This window comes from Actinia tenebrosa, unplaced genomic scaffold (assembly GCF_029948245.1).
Source record: "Actinia tenebrosa isolate PJP-AT-01 unplaced genomic scaffold, QUT_ActTen_1.0 PGA_scaffold14__42_contigs__length_11649687, whole genome shotgun sequence".
NCBI classification, from domain to species: Eukaryota; Metazoa; Cnidaria; class Anthozoa; order Actiniaria; family Actiniidae; genus Actinia; species Actinia tenebrosa.
The window spans coordinates 2,073,210-2,095,742 of NW_028292574.1; the positions used below are offsets into that span (position 1 = coordinate 2,073,210).

At 36.2% G+C, this 22,533-nt stretch overlaps 1 protein-coding gene across 2 annotated transcripts; it reads right to left on the bottom strand.

Moving 5' to 3' along the window:
- Positions 1-1,763: 1,763 nt before the first annotated feature.
- Positions 1,764-16,023, bottom strand: LOC116295590 (uncharacterized). 2 transcript variants are annotated; one of them, XM_089029425.1, is made up of 13 exons: positions 15,668-16,019; positions 13,501-13,688; positions 12,498-12,662; positions 11,814-11,978; positions 10,728-10,928; positions 10,097-10,182; positions 9,635-9,761; positions 8,365-8,514; positions 7,356-7,453; positions 7,076-7,171; positions 6,420-6,518; positions 5,696-5,778; positions 1,764-3,415 (listed from the first exon to the last, which is right to left on the bottom strand). In XM_089029425.1, exons 4-13 carry the CDS (start codon positions 11,898-11,900, stop codon positions 2,109-2,111), a joined length of 2,334 nt encoding a protein of 777 aa, XP_088885551.1. In that variant the 5' UTR covers positions 11,901-11,978; positions 12,498-12,662; positions 13,501-13,688; positions 15,668-16,019; the 3' UTR covers positions 1,764-2,108. The 2 variants fall into 2 exon arrangements, with proteins under 2 accessions (XP_088885551.1, XP_088885550.1); XM_089029424.1 differs by lacking the exon at positions 13,501-13,688 and having other exon boundaries at positions 15,668-16,023.
- Between the last annotated feature and the right edge of the window lie 6,510 nt (positions 16,024-22,533).

The following is a 22,533-nucleotide window of genomic DNA, read 5'->3' on the forward strand; positions in this document are numbered from 1 at the left end:
CAATGTCATGTACTATATATAAAAACGAGCAGCAGTGTTTATTCAAATGTAAAAGTCCTTAATAAAACTCATGGTTCGAATTTTTTATATGGCATTAAAAACCTTCAACACTAATAAAACCAACAATTTTAAATAAAATAATCGAAGATGTACAAAAATTGAAAGTTATGAAAACTGCCTTAGGCCATTCTGATCATCATGCGCATAATTTCTCATGTATATATGTACTGAGGATTTACGTTTCACTTTTGACAAATTTTCAAAGTTCATGGGAAATACCCTAGCCTTTAATTCTTAATTTCATATACAAGTTCATTTCCTTGGTCCGTTCTGATCACATGGTTTGAACGCATGAATTATTTTAATAATTCATTAAAATGACTTTGGAAAACTTTAGTATGATCTCTCCTGTCCTCATACCGTCCATTTTACTTCTTTGGACTAACCACATGCGCTTCTTGAGCGCCTTTAATTTGGAGTTGAATGCAGTTATAAATGAGATCACTGTAAGTTGTCCACAATTCTCCATCTAAACTGAAATACAGTTAATATTGCTGTATCCCAAGAACACGTACTTCTGACTTGAACTTCAAGTGATAGTAATTTTCCTAACGGATTATTTTACAGTGGACTGAAGAGGTTGAATTAAACGAAACTAGTTTCCACTTGAATATTTATTTGTCGTTTTGGCGTACGTACAAAAGATAACAAGTTAGGGATTTATACCTAACGAAAACACCTTACTATGATTACAAAATCTTTTAAAGTCTCGGCTAAAACAATTTCAGAAAGTTTTTTAAGTGTCTGTCCTCTAATTGACGATAAATTGCGCATTCACATTGCTACGCCTCGAGCATCCGCTACGATTAAAACTTCTCATTTTTAGCGATCGAAACAACCAACGGAAAGAGCGCGCGCTAGTTGGCGTTAGCTTTATCTGTCTGTCCTCTTATTAATGATAAAAATAAACAATCTGCGTGCGACAAATTAAAAATTATAATAATAATGACATAAAAAAGATAATGACAAGTAAAACAGGAATGGCTCCTGCTTGAAGGCACCGTGTGCGGCATGTATAGGAAAGATAGCAGACAGAACGAACAAGAAACAGGAAATACATAGACTTACGAATCGAGCTTCTCGGAATAGAAGAATAAAACAGAATTGCACAAATACGGCGAACTGAGAGCATCTGGCGGAAAAAATCGCCAATAAAATGCCCTTCAAGCAGGTAAAAACAATCTAGGCTTTCTGTACTTGTTCGATAATGCGATTGTATTGCTTGCTGTTGGGGACTTTAGGATTGAAAAGTTATGATAAAATACCTGAACGTTGAAAATATCAGATAATTGTACTGTATGGGTGTTGAGCGGGGGTCCTAGTCCCATTGCCACAAGTGAAAAGCGTCTGCGCATGCTCTGAATCCGTATGTAAATTAGTCAAAACACAAGTAAATTTGATTTTCAAACAAGCCTGATGAATTGGACTTCACAAAATGCCAAAACTTAGTGTCCATGCTTGCAACTTAAGGCTAATTCTTTCATTTTGTGTTTGTTAAGACAGTATCTTGATCTGACAAAAGTATATTCTCGAACTTTTTTGTACACTTGGAGAAAACAAACATTTACTTTCTCACTCAAACTCTTCAAAATACGTGCTGAAATGCACGCATGCGCAAACGTTTTTCTCTAGTGTCAGTCCCATTTACCAGCCCAAAATTTAACAAACAATGATTAGGCGACTCAGAATGATATGTTAAGACCTTCCTTTTCGAGTTGTATTTTATTTTCACGATACGAGGTTTTAAACCTATAAAATAATATTTTGGGCATTAAAAGACAACATTCATTACGAAAACTAGTTTCGTCTTTATAGACCTTTTCAATCATTTTAAAAAGGGGGACTAGCACGTAAATCTTCCAGAATTTAAATCGGCTGAAACTTCAATGGAAAAAAACCGCCTTTAAGGGTTCAGTAATCACTGGTTAAAGCTTTTTCTTTATATTCCAATACGAAGTATTATATTTTTACTAATTTCTGTCTTTGACGTCATACACTAAACATTGCTCCATATATTTCTTTTTTTCTCATATATTGAACATTGCGCATTAGTTCATATTATCAAATATATAGTTGACAGTTCTTTGAACATTCCATGCACAATGTCCTAAGTGAAAATTCGCCTCTTTCTCTGTCACATTGGCCAAACTACAAACCTGAAGTACTTTAACAATATGGTCAATATCTCCTTTATATTCGAGTATTCTTGCATAGCAGGTATCTTTCGATATATCAGGAAACTCTAACTGGATTTTCGCTATTCCTTCGTTAATTTCGTCCCCATATGCAGTTTTCTTTTCTACGGAGCTCGTCGTTTCTATTTGTCTAGGTGGAAGTTTTGGTAGTGTCGTGGGAAATGGTCTGCTATAAACAGGACGATCGGAACCTGATGTACGCTCGTTAAGATAACTTGAAGGATACGTCAGAGTACTTGGATCAATGGTATGGTTGCTAGCAGAGGCGCAACTACTTTGCATGGACGTGGGAGTCTGAGAGACTGGAATTGGACGTGGTACTGGACGTAGTACTGGACGTGGTACTAAATCTTCAACCTTCCTAGAAATAATATCTTTTGGGGGAAGAGGAGGAGGAACATTATCGTGAGTTGCGTCTTCCTTTTGCTTTTCCACGTTTTCATGTAATGCTAGATCAATAAGAAGGCCTTCTCTTACCTCGGAGTGGTTAGAAGGCATTTCTCTTGCTGAATCAGTTGTGTCATTTGCAGCTGTAACTGGTAAACTTGGAAGAGAAGGGAAGGTTTCTTTACAGGCGCCTTGGGGATGGGAGTCCCTTATGGGTACGGAAGAAGACATTGGTTCTTTGTCGAAGCTGATCAAATTGTTAAGATCAGCTAAATCGTCAACATTTGTTTCTTCGTTGTTAGGTTCGATTTGGGCACTTTGCTCAGTTTCGTTTATTACTAACTCAGGTTCTTTTTCTTTGTACATAAACGAATTTTCTTCTCGAATTTCTTCCTTGCATTGCGGAAAAGAGCTTTCTTCGCCTTCTGATTTGACACTAGCACATTGCTTGCTTTCTTTTATGTCATCCCTGTGACTGTCAATAGTACTGACCCATTCCAGCTGTGAATCTTGTTTTTCGACGTTAGTCGATTTTGGTCTGATTTTTCTTGGTTTTGGTACCGGCTTAATCTTCTTTGCAGGAAGAGTTTTGGAATGTGAAGATTGAATTTGTTCCAAAATATCCGCTCTTTTAGGGATTGGTGGAGGGATTAAATTTTGCCTAGATACACCAAGTTTAACTGATTTTGTCTCGTGGTCCACATGTTTTCTTCCTACATCCATTAAAGTGTACAGTGCCTGGCCAGCTCCCTCGCTTCCCTCGTCCTTTTGGACTAAAATATATGGGAATGAATTAGTAAATCATTACCCCAACAGAGATTAAGTGATTAAGATTAAGTCAAGTTACTTTGAGACAAGTAATGCCTCATGATTTACTATTTTTTTCCCCACGAGGGCAGTGACACCACGAGAGCATAGCTAGGGGTGGGGGGGGGGGGGTGTGGGGGGCTAAGGGGCCACAGCCCCCACCTTTTCTACACTAAACTTGCACATCTCCTTGCACGTTTTATATCACTTATATATAATCTGAACTGAATTGCAGACCCCCCCACCCACGTTAAAAATAACGATCCGACGTCCCTGCACCATATGATGATGATGATGATCACCATCCCCCTCATCATCATCATCAAGAACACCGTAACCATCATCATCATCATTATTAATAAAAGTAGTAGTATTAATAGTAGTAGTAGCAGTAGCAGCAGCAGTAGTAGTAGCATATAGTAGTTGTCGTTTCTTCATTTGATGAGCATTCAAGCCCTATATTTAAACAATTAAATTTCATTAAAGTGCTACTACGACGAAAATCGCTCAAACTTGGATTCAGCTGAAACTTCCTAAAAATACTCTTTAAAGGTCCAATAATCACTGTATGAAGTGTTTTCTCGATATTCAGTACGAAAGTATGATATTTTTACGATTATTTTTTGGAGTCTGTGACGTCATACACTCAACATCAAACATTGCTACATATATTTCTTTGTATATAAATCCTTAATTTATTTTATTCCTATGAAGCCCAAAGGGTGGCTAGTGTGCTTATTTCACATTACTTGTGACTATAATTTATATTTTGGGGGTGTTTGGGTATTTCTTTCTCCCTTTACTACTGATATTTTGATCATAAACTACAAAGAAATGTATGGAGCGATGTTTGATGTTGAGTGTATGACGTCACAGACTCCAAAAAATAATCGTAAAAATATCATACTTTCGTCCTGAATATCGAGAAAACACTTCACATAGTGATTATTGGACCTTTAAAGAGTATTCTTAGGAAGTTTCAGCTGAATCCAAGCTTGAGCGATTTTCGTCGTAGTAGCACTTTAAAATCTTTGATCTTGTAATTTTCAAAATATCAACTTTCATGTACAAATTTGATAACAAGTTATTACCCTGTACCTTTGAATCATTTTTTACTATTATTGATAAGGTGCATGGATACAACACAAGAGCAGCAACAAAAAAGTCTTTTTATTTACCCAAGGCTAGAACTAATTATGGAATATTTAACATACGATTTCAAGGACCTAAAATCTGGAATTGTATTGATGAATCATTTAAGAAATTGTCTCTTTATCAATTTAAGAAAAAGCTGAAAATTGATTTAATTTCTAAATATTAAGATCAAGTTTTAATACTTTTACAAATTAACTTAAAGTGCTTATAAGCCTTTACACAATATTTTCAGAATTGATTCTTTAAATAGTGAATAGTTGATTGTGAAAATAATTCGTCATTTGAATGTCGGGTCTTTAAGATACAAAGGTTTATATTTCCAATATGTTAATGACTATGACGTAACATAAGGGATTTGAGTTATTTTGTGGCAACTTTTAATATTAAACGCTGGACATTTTTTGAAAACAAATTTGTAAGAACCTTTACGTGAGTCACGAGTAAAAGGGTGATGCTTTTAAAATACTGTATTCCAGAACGAGTGCAGTGTTGTATATTAAATGATCCCTTATGTTACGTCATAGTCATTAACATATTGGGAATATAAACCTTCGTATCTTAAAGACCCGACATTCAAATGACGAAATATTTTCACAATCAACTATTCACTATTTAAAGAATCAATTCTGAAAATATTGTGTAAAGGCTTATAAGCACTTTAAATATACTGTAAAGACTGATGATGCTCTTGTGTGCTGCGTGTGTATTCGTATAGTTTTTATGTCTTTTTTGTCACTTTTTCAATCATATTGACTTTTTTGCCTATTTGTTCATACGGTGTGTTATTATGCTCATTATTATAATTGTAAATAGCAGAAATCCCGACCCTAAATGTAATGAATTTTAATTAAGAATACCATGTAAACCGACTTCCAAGCATTTTTAGCTTTCTAGTTATTTTTGGAAGTTGGTACCCCTCAATCTGTTTAACATAAATAATGTATCAAATTAGAAAATAATGTTATAATGGGTACAAATAAAGTTCTTCTTCTTCCGTCGTAGTAGTAGTAACAGCACCAGCAGCAGCAGCAGCAGCATTAGTAGTCATCATTATCACTGTGTATTAAGCAACATTTCAACATGCACGTTACCTTGTGAAGAGCATGGTTTGGGTTCAACAGAGATATTTGCTTGTGAATCCTTTGCAGCTAGCGCTACGAGATTTTCCACTTCCCTGTGAAATTTAAAAAATCAAACAAATTAACAAATACTTTTACAAATTAACTAATATTTATGTATAAGTATGTAGCTGTATAATCATGGACTTCCGACGAAAGATAACACTACTGGCTTACTCATAATTGCAAAACTGCGTTCAGGTACTGAGCCACGTTCTTCATCTGAACTGGTGTTGTTTTCAGCTAATTGCAATACGGTTATCATGGTACAACAACAACAACAACAACAACGATAACAGCAAATTAAAAGCACCACAGCAACCCCCGTGAGGTTGGAGGTCATGGTCGACTATTCTCTGTCGTTTTCCACGTTAACATATATCGTTGCTTCAGACATCGCTGGAAGAACTGTTTCATAGTAATGGTTTTCCAATTGCAATTCTTCTAATTCGTCCAGTATTAAAGCGAATGCCTGAAACCTGTAATATGCGCATTAAGCGCCCGACATTCGCTAAACGTAAATGATCTAGGCTATTCTATATACTCTATATTTTATTTTTTATTTTTTATTATTTATCTATTTATTTAATTTTCCCATAGTTAGCGTGATAACCTATGTATAGTTCCTGCTGACAATAAAATGTAGATGTAGATGTAAATTACATTCGTTTGTATAGATCAGATTCTAAATACTTACACAGGAAACACCCCAGTCTCTTTATGTTTCTTCAATATTGCAACACAGTTAGTGTGACGCATGCCAAAGGGACTACTTATCTTGGGTTTGTTAAGTGTTCTGTATATAATTCATATCATTAGTATGTAAAAAAAAAAAAAAGAGGAAAGAATGCAGAGTGTCATGCAGGCAGTCAGGAAAGTTGGGAGTTAGGATGGAAAGAAAGCAGAGTGGCATGGTGGCAACATATCAGAATTGCAAGGAGGCAAGGAGGCAAGGAGGGAAAAAAAGCTAAGAGTAGCAGAAAGAGTAGTAAAGAAAACGGGTTGACAGAGAAATAGATTGGTAATGGGAAGAGGGAGGCAGACAAGCGACGATTATCGAGATGTGACATAAAAACGAGGCATCTTCGGGCACAGTTCATAAGGAACCTTTGGAAACCATCGAGTTATAGTCGATTTTTAAAATCCTTGAAGAATTTTCTTAAAATTGAGCTATCGTTTCATCAAAAAGTAATAAACATAATCTATAATTGTTGTACGGTTTTCCATAGCGAACATAAGACCTTGCCCGAAAATTGCAAGTTTTCGAATCTGAGTACGCGATATACTCTTAGCAGCGTTGAGTAGCGAAAAATCTACTAACTGAACTGTACAAAATGCTGTATTTCCACTCACAATTCTACTGGTGCAATCTTGAAACTTATGTTTTCTTCATTGACATATCCTAATTCAGCTTTGTCATTCTGACACAAATACTTGTTCGTTCCATATCTTAAAAAAAAGAAAAGAAAACACAACAACAGTGATTAGGGCGGGATGCTTTTTGGGAGACTTTTTAAAAGGAGATGGATAAAGCAAAAGAGAGGAACCAAAGAACTACAAAAAACAAACATAAAAAAGGAGGGAAGAAAGTAAGTTAGAAGGGGTGCTTTTTTTATAATTTTGTGTTTTTTACCTGTCTATTATGGTAATTTTTGTCCCTTTTTGAAACATAAGATCTTTTTTCCTGACTGTCCAGACAGTGTGTTTTGCTGATGCAACCACTGGTTTTGCCTGTATATGTACATAACACACACACACACACACACACATATATATATATATATATAATTTATAATATAAATATGTTAATAGTAATTCTTCTTGTTATTTTTGCAGTATCCTGGAGCCTAGGATAAAGCTATGACGTAATCATGTAATCGAGTGTGATCATATGTGTGCGAATGTGTGCGAATGTGTGCGAATGTGTGAGCATTAAAGATTGTTATGCAACCACATATTGGACTCTTGTGTCCCTTTAGATGACAGATCTAACATTGGCGACGAGGAAAACAAGTGAGAAATATGAACTGACGAATCCTCAAAAGGTAAGCGGACAGGGAAGTCAGATATTTTCTAAATCAAGCCAGTAGTGTAAAAGCCAACCGAGGAAATGGCGTCTCCAGAGGAAGTAGCACAAGTATCTCCTACCCGTGAAAAGAGAGTTCAAGACAACCACAAGGAATAAGACATAATGCATCGGATTTCTAGTTTTCCATGGAGGCAATAGCCATTCATAATCCGTTTCCAAAAGGTTTTTCTTTGATTTTTCAAGTCGAACAATTTCAAATACAATGTTCATTATGTATGAGTGAATTCCACCTTTGGAATTGACTCATGCATTAGGTGCTATAGAGCATTGGGACGACAAGCACTTCAAACACTTTGCATGTTTCAGAACTTTTATCATTTCAGCATTCTTTTTGAACTTGTATTTTTGAGTGTGTTGCATGAATTATAATCTATTAATAAAACGAACATAATTATTCATGCATTTATAATTAAAATGATTATTTTCCTCCGGAATGTCATGTTTAGGTAAAAAGATGCAATAATTCGGATACGGATAAAAGGCGTGAACTCTATTGTAACGAATATCGACATTAAACTACATTACCTTGATGAGACTAAAAATACAACATTACCTTGTTTAAATATTCGATGATCTTTGTAAAGTTTGGTCTATTCTCGGGTTCTTGTTTCCAACATTCTTGCATTATGTCAGAATAGATCGCATCAGAACAAGCTTGTGGTTGAGGCAATATTTTATCCGGAATATCAGCCTGTGCCTTAATCTACAAGTATATACAATTAACATCTCAGTTAGTCCAAGTTTTCAGTTCAGCTAGAGATATAGTCGTACGAATCCGCACCTAACAGACAAGGTTATAGCTATTGTAGACCTATAGCAGGGCGTTCTTGCTAAGTACCGCAAACCTCAAACTACAGTCTGGCGATAGGCGTTTTCCGTTAAACTTTTGACATAGCAAGGCGTCATGTTGTTGTTGAGGAGCCGCCATATTGAATTTCAATGAGCTGAGGGTTTCTCCGTGTTCGCGGGCGTGATTCTGGGCCTGAATTCTAGCGGTAAGAGGTATATTAAGATTTCCGTGTTTCCTTCCCGCAAACGGCAAACGTGACCACGTTTTCATTCACTTTACCTTTTGCAAACCTTCTCGACAAAGACAAGTATTCTTTCGTTTATCTACTACTTGGAGATCATTGCGATTCCTTTTCACTAATTTTAAAGAATTTTTTAATGGTCAACTGACGTTTCACGTTTGGCATAAACGAGAATCTTAAACTCTCTATTATGATCATACGGAAAACGATGAAGATGGGAGGGTTGGGTTTATTACCCGGTGCCTGCCACCTCTTGAAGTGAGTCTATAAGTTATAGAATTAATATGTTCAACAAATGCACTACAATTTGCATGTATGCTAAATAATGCATTTGTGCAAGAAAAGAGCCATTACAGAAAACATAAAAAGAGCATTATCTCAATAGGTCTCAGGCGTATCGATGGTTGTGGCCCTTTGCAGTTAACGGTCACGTGTGTACTGGAATGCAAAATTTTTATTTTTATATTAAAATGGTGATACTTTTTAGCTACTTGCAAAGAACTGAATGAAAACATGTGTATCCAGTGTGTTACGAAATGTAGCTTTATTACAATCTCTCGAAACAGGTTGTAGAAATTTTGTTTGCACTCCAGTAAATTTCACCCTTGGGAATCAAAATGTTAATTCATTTGCTCTCAGTGAATTAATCAGCACGTGATTGCTTAGCTGCAAAGGGCCTATTAACAGTGCATGCTAATGAGAAATATTTTGTTAAATAGCACCAACATGGCCACCTTGGTCTTCGAAGATGAAAAAGTAGGTAGCCTTGTATGATGTATAGTGACGTCTTACCTGCTCAATAGAGAGATCTTTCCAAGGTTTCTCTCCGAATGACAATAATTCCCACAACAACACACCGTAACTCCAAACATCGCACCCTTTAGTTGCAAGTTGGTTCTTGAACAGCTCTGGTGCACACCTAATAAAGAATAGCGCTGTTTAGAAATTACAAAAAAAAAAAAAAAAAAAACAGAAAGGAAAACTAGAGAGAGATAGAAGGGAAGATGTAAAAAAAGAAAAATAAAGAAGGGACAAACGAACGCACGAAGGAACGGAAGAAGGAAAGAAGGAAAAATTTATTATGAGATTCTTTTTGTTTATCAACGAACGTGAAATTGACGCCACTCAAAAGGCAAAATTCGTCTAATATTACAATTGCAATTAAATAAAGTCACTTTTTTAAAAAACATTTCACATTTCGGCGTGCAAATGTATTTAGTACTACATATCTCATCCAAGAAATGTAGTCCATACCATGCAACAGCTATCGGCTTTTCTAATAATATCTTCTTCTCATCTTGACAAAGGACTCTTGCTAACCCAAAGTCACTGATTCTAACCTAAAACAACATAAATACATCCAAAAATGGAATTGAAATCAAGTAAGCTTAATCATCATGTTCTAATATGAAAACCACCCTTATAGAATGTTGCATGAGAATTGCAACAAATGATCTATTATTTACGATTCTAACGACTTGATGAATGTTTTAATGATCATAATATAAAATAATTAAGAATAAGTTATTTGTAGTGTTTTCTTTTTTGAATGATATTTTCAATTTAAAATCTGGTGTGATTATTTCATTTATATCTACGGGAGATCCTACCTAGCACTTAGTTGATGTATTCAGGAAATCTATTGCATTTTATTCTCGTTCTGTCTATTGTATTAGGTGTAATTCATTGTACTTTAATCAATACATTATATCAACTGCTTGCTAGGTATGCTCTCCCGTCTGCGCGCGCACGTTTGGCGCAAAACTTTCTGCCAAATCCACAGGAAACCCAACAGTATAATGAACGATGAAAATCACCAGTTTAGTTGCAAACGTCTTTTCTGGTTTCCACACATGGATATGATATGGACATTCTGATCATTTACCTTGTTCGGTGCTACTACAAGTACATTACGTGCAGCCAGATCAAAGTGAATCAGGTTTTTACTGTGCAAGTACTGCATTCCTTTCGCGATTTGACTGGCAAATTCTAATAGTTTTGTTACTTGACAGAAAAACCTGCGTTGTTCCTCATCTTTATCTTGAATAACCGCGACAAGAGGTCCAAAAGGTGCGTATTCTGTTACCTGGAGACAAAACAGGATCAAATATAAGTATGAGCATTTGTATTCATACTTTTAAAGTGAACCTTGAATGGATTGATACTAAAATGGAAATATCTAAATTTACAAATTTGTTTGATTTTTTTAAATTGGCCATGTTGTTACAAGAGCCCAGCCTACCTGTAATCTTCAATTAATAGTTCTGACTCCCTTAGTTACCGTTGCTATGTCCCACGAGCTTAACAAGTTAGCTAAGATATCTCCAAATTTAAAACTCTGATCGCGTAAAATATATCATAACATGCTTCAATTGTTTTATGTCCTGAGAAAATAAATTAAAATTGCCTCATAGTCCTTGTAGTTGTTTGTGGGACAAGATTTTAATTCCATTGGGAAAACTGCTGCAACGGTGATTGGTTCGTTATTTTCTAGGTCGGAACTATGAATAATATAAAGTACGAATAACCGTAAAATGAATAAATATTTTTCTTGACTGTGTAGCCTCGTATTCACGTAGATACACAAAAGCGTTTTCACATATAAGGGAGGCTAGTCAATACAATGGCACAATACGGTTATTCAGAGTGTTTTTGCGGCTGGGGACAGACCCTAGCACTAAGTAATGACGTTTCATACCTAATTATACCACTATCCTCTTCGAAATCTCTTTTCGTAATTCAAAAAGGTTAAAACTCTTTTGAGGATATCAAGACCTTATAATGCACAACCCTCCTCTAAAGGAGCTGACGCACTACTGCGTTACTGGTGCTTAAGATTAAATCCTAGATAGATCCACCCCTGTAATGTATAACCCTCAACCGAGCCAACTGGGTGTCATAAATAAAAAGAACATTGCGAGAAAGACAGAATTAGCGTCAGCTAGACAAAACACTAATGCGTTATATTTACCAGTTTTACTTTGCATTGTTCATTCTCCCTCGTTACTAGACATATCCCATACAGTTTTATCACATTGTCGTGTTCTAGTTTGACCATGTTATTTGCTTCTGTTAGAATTTCTCCCAGATGATCTCTGACCACCTCTTCTTTGATGCATTTGATGGCCACCTTTTCCTAGGAGGCAAGCAAGCCATATCATTTATTAATTTTTGCTGATTCGGAGACATAAATGTTAGAGTTCTAGATAGATAGTCCTTCCTAGTTATTGGAACTGTAAGGTGGAATATAAAGTAGAACGAAATGCACTGAAAATGCTCGTTACCTCGCTACCTAATTCGTTACCTCCCACGACTGTGGTCACTCTGTAATTCAAACGCCAGCCAAATCGCATTGCACGAGAATTTACTCTCCATCCAATCAAATGCCCGAAACACGGCATGGACACGGGTAGGACACGGTCACGCCAATGTCATGGAACTGCCAGACGAATCACATTGCGCGAGAAAAAAAATTCTAGAAAGCATCACAGTCGTGGCAAGGGACGCATATACGGCACCGACCTTTTCCCCGTCATACGAAAACTGCTTTACATGAGTAGAGATGCTTCGGGTACTTCTATCCTGTGCTTTGGCGTTTTTTCTCCGGGTTCTCCTGTTTTCTTATGCTATAGCATGTTTAATATTAATTAGCTACCTCTTTCTTGTCATGACGTGTCCAGCTTCCAACTTTTACTGTTGCATAGAAACCTTCGCCGATAACAGCATGTTCTACTATGTCTTCTCCTGCTATGACACATGTGGGATGCACCGTATTGTTGCGCAAGCTCTTGGGTTCTTCTTCGTCTCCCAAGAATTTGAGCTGTTTTGTAATTGTATTAAAAATATATAAATACATTGTTTATTGAGAGGAACACAATTGCTCAATTTATTTAAAAATAATATTCGCTATAATATGTGCTTTGTCGTCGAATGATATGTCGTTTTAGGGATCTTCATAAGTAGCTCTCTTTTTCAGCTTGTACAACCAATTCGGTACTTCAATAGTCCATTTCAAAGTTCCCTGCGCCATCTTGAAAGGTAGCCGTGGATTTGCATTGAAGCAAGACGAGCGTTAACGGCGAGCCTGCAATGATAGATGGCTCTTTAACACCTTAAACTATATACCTCTTTTGCTTGGTCGTAATGTTTTCCCATTTCAGGCCAAGTGTCATTTTCTTGAGGATAAGATTCTTTGTTTGAGTTGTATCAATATTAATAGGACTTCTCATGCACAACTTGGAATGACACGTGGTATGAAATGAGAAAACATTACGCCCAAGCTAAAGTGGTCTTTTATTCACATGCCTCTATCACTGCAAGCTCACCGTTCGTTTTGCTTCGATGCAAAGGCACGGCTCCCTTTCAAGATGGTGCAAGGAACTGTTAAGAGGACTATTCATTACTTGTGTGTTTCAAGTCATGATTCACAAACCAAAGAAACAAGAGTACTGGTAATAGTAATAGTACTAAATTTCTTGGGAAATAAAGAAATGCTAATAGACCTATTTAGCTTCGTATGCATATTGCCCATTTTAGATCATATGACATGCCCTTGAGAATTTTTTTTCTTTTTTTTTTCGAACATTTTGAAATATTTACACATGAAATAATCAACTTCCAAAAGTAGCATCACATGGTATGAATACATATATACATACCAAAATGTTCAGGAAAGCCCGGGATTTTCAAATCCACTTCTGTTTTTTTGACAGGTTCTGTTTTATAGCAAGGAGAGACGATTTTCTTGCTTGACCCCGGTTATGTCATGCATTTTCTCTTGTAAAATACGTCCAATAGCGTACATTCAACTCAAAACGTACGGTGGTTTTTTTCAATAGAATTCATTCTAAATCATATAATACAGTCCGTGAATAGTTGAATTAACTGATTCCACTTCTGTTTTTTTGCCTAGATAGTCATTATTTTGAGAAAAGATCCAAAAACCGTGTTTTTGAGACATAATTTGTATGGGCTCACATGAGGGGGCGTGAGCTTGAAATCGTAGCTGACCTTGAAATGTTAACAGATTTTTTCTGTTGTCTTTTTGTCAAAAATATCCATTTATTATTGTAGAATGATTGACTAGCCGTCATTCGTGCAATCATATAGTCTGCAAATAACTATCATCTTATGAATCTTAAGTTTTTTCTCATCACTTCCGGTGGCGCAAGTTTTGCCCCAAAAGCTCGCGCGTAGGCTTCCATTAAATGCTGATTATCTCGAAAACAAGCTCGGGGGACCCAATTTTTGTTTTCAGATTTGGAATCAGCATGAAATTTCAATTCGGAAATCGATTTTTTAAAAAGTTTAAATCGTTTTCCAAAAGTAGGCAATCACCTTAAATAATTTCACGCCACTTCACTCCACCACTAACTTAAATGTTGGTTGTTATGACGAACTTAACACAACTGCTCGCTTGTCTACTAGGTTCGACACGACGGAGGTCACGCGCGGATAACAATAACATTAACAACTACACAATTTAACTCATTATTACTAATATTAGGGACTTTAAGATTCGCAAAATCTGCGACGGCGATGTCTACCGGAAGTGTAAATTACTGCACTTTGGATTTCGAGTCTGTTTAAGATCTGTCTTCCCTGTCGATGAGTTGACTTTACTGACAATGTTTTGAATGAAATCTCCAATGAACAGAACCCTAAAGAGAAGTTATTAACACTTCCGGTTGACGTCGCCGTCGCAGATTTTGAGAATCTTAAAGTCCCTAATATCTAGAAAATCCTACGGCAAACCAGATATATACACTTTCAAAAACCATCGATAAAAAGCCTAGAATTCTAGGAAAAAGAGAAATAGTCTAATTATTATTCTATTTTGGATTATAAAAAATGCTGTTTTGCAGTATTATCCTTAATGTTTATTTTACTGAGATGGCTGAAAAATCCGCGTCTGCTTATGAAATCTGGAACTCTCTTCCGTCTTCAATAACAACTCTTACTGTGAAAAGTCTGTCTTTCAAGTCATCTCTTAAAACTCAATTTTTTAAAATTAGCATTACATAAGTAAGAACTCTTCTTTTTTTACTGCTGTCTGTAACTTTATTTCTCTTGTTATATTCGACTTCTCGGCAAGCGACTAGAGGATATCTGAGCTTATCTGGAAATGCGATTTCAGTTAAATACTCATGCATTTATTATTATTTTGCTATGAGCAGCTCAGTACAATAGCAAAGGTTTTTGCTTAGTGATCGTAGCCTTCATTGTAGCGGAATACTGAAGGAAAGATATATCAGTTTGCCATAGAAAATAATAGTGAAATATCGAATATTCAAAGTAGCTTTTGAAGGATTGAACTTATGGCCAAAGTACCGTGGCAGAACACTACTGATCAAGAAGTGAAAAGTTGTCTGTCTTTCACGTCATCTCTTAAAACTCATTTGTTTAAAATAGCATTCAATAAGTAATAATTCTTCTTTTCATTTACTACTTAGTAACTTCATTTTATCTCTCGCTTATATATTTGACTTCTCGTCAAGCGCCTAGAGGAAATCTTGAAATGCGATTTCAGTTAATACTCATGCATTTATTATCAATTTGGTATGAGAAGCTCAGCACAATAGCAAAGGTTTTAATTGATCAGTCATCGTGGCCTTCATTATAGTGGAACACTAAAGGAAAGATGTATTGTTTTGCGATAGAAAATAATTGAGAGGTCTAAAGTAGTTTATAAAGGATTGAACTTATGGCGGAAGTACTGGCAAACGCCACTGAAGAAGTACTGAAGCTTTCAAAACAACAGCATTATTGCTGATTATATAAGACATTATCTCAGGGGATAATATAAATTTTGATTTTATTGCTAACCTTTCCTTTTTGCTTGCTTGGTCTTTTTTTGTTTGGCATCCTGATGATTATGAGGTTTGTTTTCCTATATTACTGAGGTTCTCTGTCGTGACGAACGTAAGTCTGAGTTAGGACCGTAGCCACAGGTTTAGCCTGGGCAGGCAGGCGTTCATCTTATCGTTATTTTTTCGTGGGGGATTGGGGAACCACAAAATTCTGGCTACGGGCCTTTGAGTCGATTAAACTCGTAGCTACGTAAATTCGTAGGTCATACATTCATAGAGAATTGGTTATATTTTGGGTTTGCTTGAATGAACGACGTGAACGTCTCTTCCACTTCCTTGAGTTCCAGGTATTTACTTGGTTGAGAATGACGTAAATTGACGTCAGTGAAGCCAAAGTAGTTGTTCCACTTTAAATCTTCTGTATTTCTTAGCTCAAGTAAAATAATTATTCAAACAAAGATATAAGAATGTAGCCTCTGGAATGTAGGAATGATCTTTCCTTTGCGAATATGAAAATGTTGCAAAAAATAGCAAGTCGTAGACGATAAAAACAACTATATACTGAAGTTACCTCTGACTTCACATGAAGGCAGACTCGGTCCATGACGTAAATCAGGTAAAGGTACCGAACAATTTGTTTGATTGACAGTAGACTATTGTTAGAATTATTCCCTGTTGCGACTATTGTCTCGATCACGTTTCCCAGCCTATAGCTTTATACGGTGGCAACGGGGTTCCTGTGGAAAAACGAAGACATAGAGGACCTAGAAAAAAGGTTCTGAGAGAACTAGCTTTTATTTATCCTAAAAAAAATCAATGTTTGAAAATAAAAGTTCTACAACTAATAAACCTTATTTGAGTGGTTTTGAGGAAATTGTAGGTTGTTAGAGGCTGTTTCCAGAAGGGCGTTTTGAATGAGGATTTTCATTAAGAGAGAAAACAAATGGGAAACCTGTGTCTCGATCAGGGTGTAGCAATAAAAAAGCAAATTCATATCTATATAAATTAAAGTTAATGCCTCAATCATTAACTTCATTGATTGACCTTGCAATTTAAGGAATGAATGGAATTGTAAATAGTATCAAACAAATCAGCTTTGTGACACGATAAACAGACTGTAATGCTATACTCTTTAAGGACAATACACGGTTGACATGTTTACACTACTTATCGGCCAATTAATCACATCGGTTTACGCGTGACAGTTTATTAAAGCTTTATATATATTCTCCGCGTGGGTTAAGACAGATCATATTCTGGTTCAAAGAGCTATCGCTACACCAGAAATTCACTATTTGCCCATACACTCATAGTTGAGTATATTCTTGGGGATTATAACCCCTATATATCCGTCACCAAGGAAACCAAAGCTAATTCTGGTTATAATTACCCTGGGGGGGATTATGGCCCCCACGGCCTAGGCAATCTTTACCCCTAGAATGAGAGAGGACTATTACCTCTTTTTGCCAGGCATGGCCAGTATGCTAATCCTGTGATTGCAATTTGAGCCACTTCATTCATTAAGTGCTCCCATACTGGTCACTTTTGGGGATTTTTACCCAGGAGGGGATTATGACCCCTCTGCGGCCTAGGGGATCTTTACCCCAAGATTGAGAGAGGATTATTACCTCTTTTTGCCAGGCATGACCAGTATGCTAATTGCTGTGATTGCGATTGGAACCACTTGATTCCCATACCGCATTACCCCACAAACTATCTTGCTGTGAATGTTATTACTCTAACGGGTTGGGAGCATTAACAGTAATAAAAACGTTCTCGAAAGTGCAGTATTAATGTTAAACAACAATGAGGAAGACAGTGTTTGCAAACGATTTCAATGTTGGTTACAATCAGCTTCGGTTAATACTGGCTCTAATCATTTATTAATGGATAACATAACGACATAACTTTGAAACTTTTTTATTGAATATTTCAGCCATCGTTTGCAATTGGAATTCTAATAAAATTTTTGGTTGATTTTGCGCTATAAAAAACAACAACAAATAAACAAAATACACTAAATATACATCATAAAACAAGAACAAACGAACAACCAAACAAACACGAAAATAAAAACAACAAAAAACTTAAACAACGAAAAAAAAACAACACAACAACTAACAACAACAACAAAGCAAATGAAAAATAAAAAATTAAACAACGACAATCGTCAAACTAAAAATAACGAGAAAAAAAAGACATTGAAAGGAATCAGCATAGACAAAAAGAAATAATTAGGTTAATGTACTGAAAGTCTATAAAGGCTATTCAAGGAGATGAAATTATGAAAGAGAAAGAAAAAAAATATAACATAATATAATATAAGGCAAGACCCTGTGGGCAGGGTAGACTGGGATACCTGGAAGAACGGATTGGTTACATGTAGTACTTAGTTCAGGTGAACTTTCGAAAATACCAGTTGATAAAGTAGGCATTTGCATGCCATGCATTGGAAAACGACATCGAAATATGTGATGTGATTGCTGTGTGTCAATCCACTTTGACGGTTTTGTTCAGGGACTTTCACAGAAAAGAATGATTTCTTTTAAGTCTCCGGCTCCCTTAAGGTGTCATCCCTGTAATCGCAGGCTCTGCGTTTATTTCCACTACTAAACAGCGTTGCGTTATACATGTCATACTAGAGTGCATTTAGTAAAAGCGTGAAACTTTACTAATACTAAATTGTACTATTTTGTACAAATTAGTAATTAGTAAATTTAGTGTGCACGTGCAATCAATGAACCGCGATTGTGCGAATAATCAAGTCGAGCGCAGTCGAGCGCGTTTTAGAAACGCTTGTGTACAAAAAGCAACGAAACCACTAGGTATGATTACTTTTGTGATACTGAATGCCGTGTACATTTATTGACGTTTACAGCCAGCCAGAGTATTTGTAAGGTGAGCGAGCTGTAATAGAGTAAGTAGCACTTATTCTTCTAGTGTGCCAAACCATTTCACTTGCGGTTATTTTAGCTTTAGATGTGTCTCGTGTCTTGATCTTGCAGCAGCGCGAGAGAATAAAGGCTTTAAAACCATTTCACTTGCGTTTTGTGGTTATTTTAGCTTTAGGTGTGTCTTGTGTCTTGATCTTGCAGCAGCGCGAAGGAATAAAAGCTTTCAAACCATTTCACTTGCGTTTTGTGGTTATTTTAGCTTTAGATGTGTCTCTTGTCTTGATTTTGCAGGAATTGATAAAAACTTTCAAACCATTTCACTTGTGTATTGTGTTATTTTTTATTCGACGCACGTGCGCATTTGCTCTTCACGCTTCAACTAATTTTTAACAAAATAGTACTAAATTGTACTATTTAGCAATTAGAGTTTCACGCTTTTATTAAAAGCACTCTATTTGTCAAATTGCCTAAACTTGCACGCTGTTATGTGTACTAGACTGAAGAAATAAATGTATTTCACTCAGAAAATGTTCATTTACTCGCCAAAATGATAAGCAAAGCTTTGCAACAAATTCCATTAGAATTTCAGTATCATATTAAAATTAACAACTTCCAATAACCTTTAATTCTATAAACCATGAGTACAGGATATTTTACTTTCCCAGAAAAGTTTTGTATATTTAATAATGCCTCTTTTGACGTCACAGCATTAACATATTTGAAGTACAAACCTTAATATCTCCGAGATGCATCACTCAAATCATATAAAAATATCTTACCTTTCAACTATTCACTTCATGTAGAATCAATGCTGAAAACATTGAGTTAGGGGTCATAGGCACTTTAAACGCTATGTTGACACTAACAGAGGGGTCTGGAAGAAAGATAGAAAGAAAGAAAGAAAGAAATGAAGGAAGGAAAGAAGAGTAGACAAAATTTAAAGTAAAGAAAAAAATAACAATTGCATAAAAAAAGACAAAAGAAATCTTACTTTCCCATCAACTGGTCTTCATAGTTCATGAGTTAAGTAAAAAAACACACAAAAAATGATAGAAGATGCGCAATCCCAGAGGGTGGTTTTTACTTTGCCTAAAACTGAATTGACAAAGCTTTGTCTCTGTTGAATGAAACCCATTCAGTTGAAGCTAATGGATCGGATTAGAGCTACGGTCTTTGTCACAGTTACAAATGAAATCTCACTCCCCAGATGAATAAGCCAATCGTTGTGTAGATTTTAAATGATTGAATTCGAGTGTTTAATAGAACCATCTGCTTTTTCTTAAGGAAGTTCTTAAAATATAAGACCTTAAGTAAAAGATACACCACACATAACAGACCGTCTGATTACCTGTGACGATGACAGAAAGAAAAAAAGGAACCACGTTCCGAAAAGTGCGATTTTTGGCCTTATTGATTTTATTATTTTTCCTATTCGAAAAAACACGTCTGGATCATGTTCAGCCGACTGATATCTCTAGGTGTTTAATCAACAAGAGTTATCACTTTTGTAGAGTTACTGAAGAAAAGGGCTCGTCGAAGATGGCTTGTAAGATCCAGAGAATCTGCCAGTTGCATGTTCTGATGGGCGATGAGCCGACTAACGTTTCACATATGTAAGTAAGACAAATTCTATCGAGAAACCTTGCAAACAAAGTACCGTGTACATACCCGATTGATCAAAGGCGCTTTCCTAAGAGCAGGCCTTTTAATTTGATCATGACTTGTGAATTAGTCAGTTTGGCAAGGCAGTTTATTTGTGAAGGCAGATTGGACTGCTACCGCAATAGAGACAACTGGTTCACACTGAGAACACTCTCATGTGTCGAACATACATCAATTACGAGAACCGGTTTTATTAGCTTATAGCGGCTAGGTTAACTCCAACAATTTTTAAAAAAAAGTTGTTAACCTGCTTTTCCAAACCCCCATACTTTTGTTAAGGTTCGTTATTTTTTATCAATTTCTTAACAATTTGCCAAAGTCAGATCAAAGAAACCCCTAAGAAAAAATAATAAATAAGGAAATATAATGAAAGAAAAATGATAATTTTCAGTAACTGGCATAAATAATGATGCCGTAAGAGTAAACTATTAATGAAAACTATAGATTAAAGGTTGGTCCCCATCAGTGTATAAGCGCCAGCATATTATAACAATGTACGTCTTAAAAGGAAATTAATTATGGGGAGAGAGGCCGGGGGATTTTCTTTAATACATATTTATACAAATAATTTTATAATTACTAGTTGAAAATACATCAAGCAGGGCCGTAACCATGGTTGGGAGGGGGATACAGAGTGCACGTGCACTCCCCCCCCCCCCCCCCCCCCCCCCCCCATTAAAAGCTTAAGGTCCGCTCATCCATCTGCCTTTTTTTTTGGAGGGGGGGGAGGTGGGGTCGGGGGTGGTTCTGCTTTTTTGGGTTTCCTTTTTTCCTTTTTTTTTGGTTCTGCAAATCATTGCCTGTGCACCTCCCTGCAAGATCCCTAGTTACGCCATTGAGTTGGTAATAATAACCGATCAAAGGTCCGATTTTATTCGATGTGCACCCTTCCTGTAAAAGTTCTGGTTACGGCCCTGTCAAGAGTTGATGAGTGCCGCAGACTTGACAATCACTAGACCTGAGATAGTTTTGTTTTATAGTAGCTCAGGTGAGGCAAAAATTAACGTTGGAATCGAAACCCCATAAAAAAACTGAATGGATGGAAAATAGCCTGACACATTTGTGTTTTGTGGCAACTCCGTGAGACAATTTTATAATCGAGAAATCAAAGTGAACTGAATCGTAGGAAAACGCTTGACATATCAACCTTATATTTTCGTTCGTTTTGGGCTACCTTGGTCAAAGGCCAGGTTTTAAAGCAATATTCAAGACAATTTCAGCGGAGCTCTCGCGCGGGCCTTCTCTCCCTCCCCCCCTCTCCGAGAGCCTTGTTCACAGGCTATTGACCTCATTGCCAGTGAATAGAAACGTACATACTATTTGACAAGTAAAAATGACGGTGCCTGTCAACACTGCAATGTTAGAGCTCGAAATCATATCAAACATGTACATTAATTATGACACCAACTTGATTTGTAACAAACAAAATATCAGTTTTATTTCACTTTTCAATAAATGCTACAGCAAGTCCAAAACAATGTCTTTGGTAAAATTATTATTTTTTCTATGACGGTGGATAATAGTACATTCGAGATCCCCAACTGGGTACTTGCTGCTGTCCAGTAGCTAATCCACTTTGCTGTTCCCTTGTCGTCAGTTCCATTTACGGACCGAGCGCATTAAAAATAGTGTCCAGTTTAGAAGTGGTGATAATTCTTGGTAAACAATCTTTTCCTTGTTCCTCGTAATTTTGCGGATTGCCATTATCCGGAAGGGTTTGAATGGATCCAGAGAACGTTGGCTTCTGATGAAGATCGGTGGTTTTGGACTGACTGGATGCATTAGTTGCCTCATTTTTCACTAACTCCGTATCCACTGCTTCAATTGCCGATTTGAGTGATGTCCATTCGTCCAAAGTCAAAGAAACTCCTGAACTAGTTAGAACAGTCTCTTGATGTGAGTGTTTTGTATTTGATGTGAGTGTTTTGTATTTGATGTGTCAGTGATTTGTATTTGAAGTAAGTGATTTGTATTTGATGTGAGTGATTTGTATTTGATGTGAGTGATTTGTATTTGATGTGAGTGATTATTATTTGATGTGACACCTATGGGCCACCGTAAATATTCAGTCGACATTAATCTTCAACCCCATTTTGACTGAATAGCTTTATGTAAGGCAGACGTTTTGAAATTTTCAAAAAAAAGCAGCATTAGAACGCTAAAAAAATCTCTTTTTCTTCAGGGATCTCTCTTCCAATCGAATTACTTACATTCCTGAAGGTGCATTTTCACTTTATGACAGTATTATCACCTTGTAAGTACGACGAGCTTTTAAATATTTTAAACTTTTAAATATCGGAGACATAATTGTTCACATTCATTGATC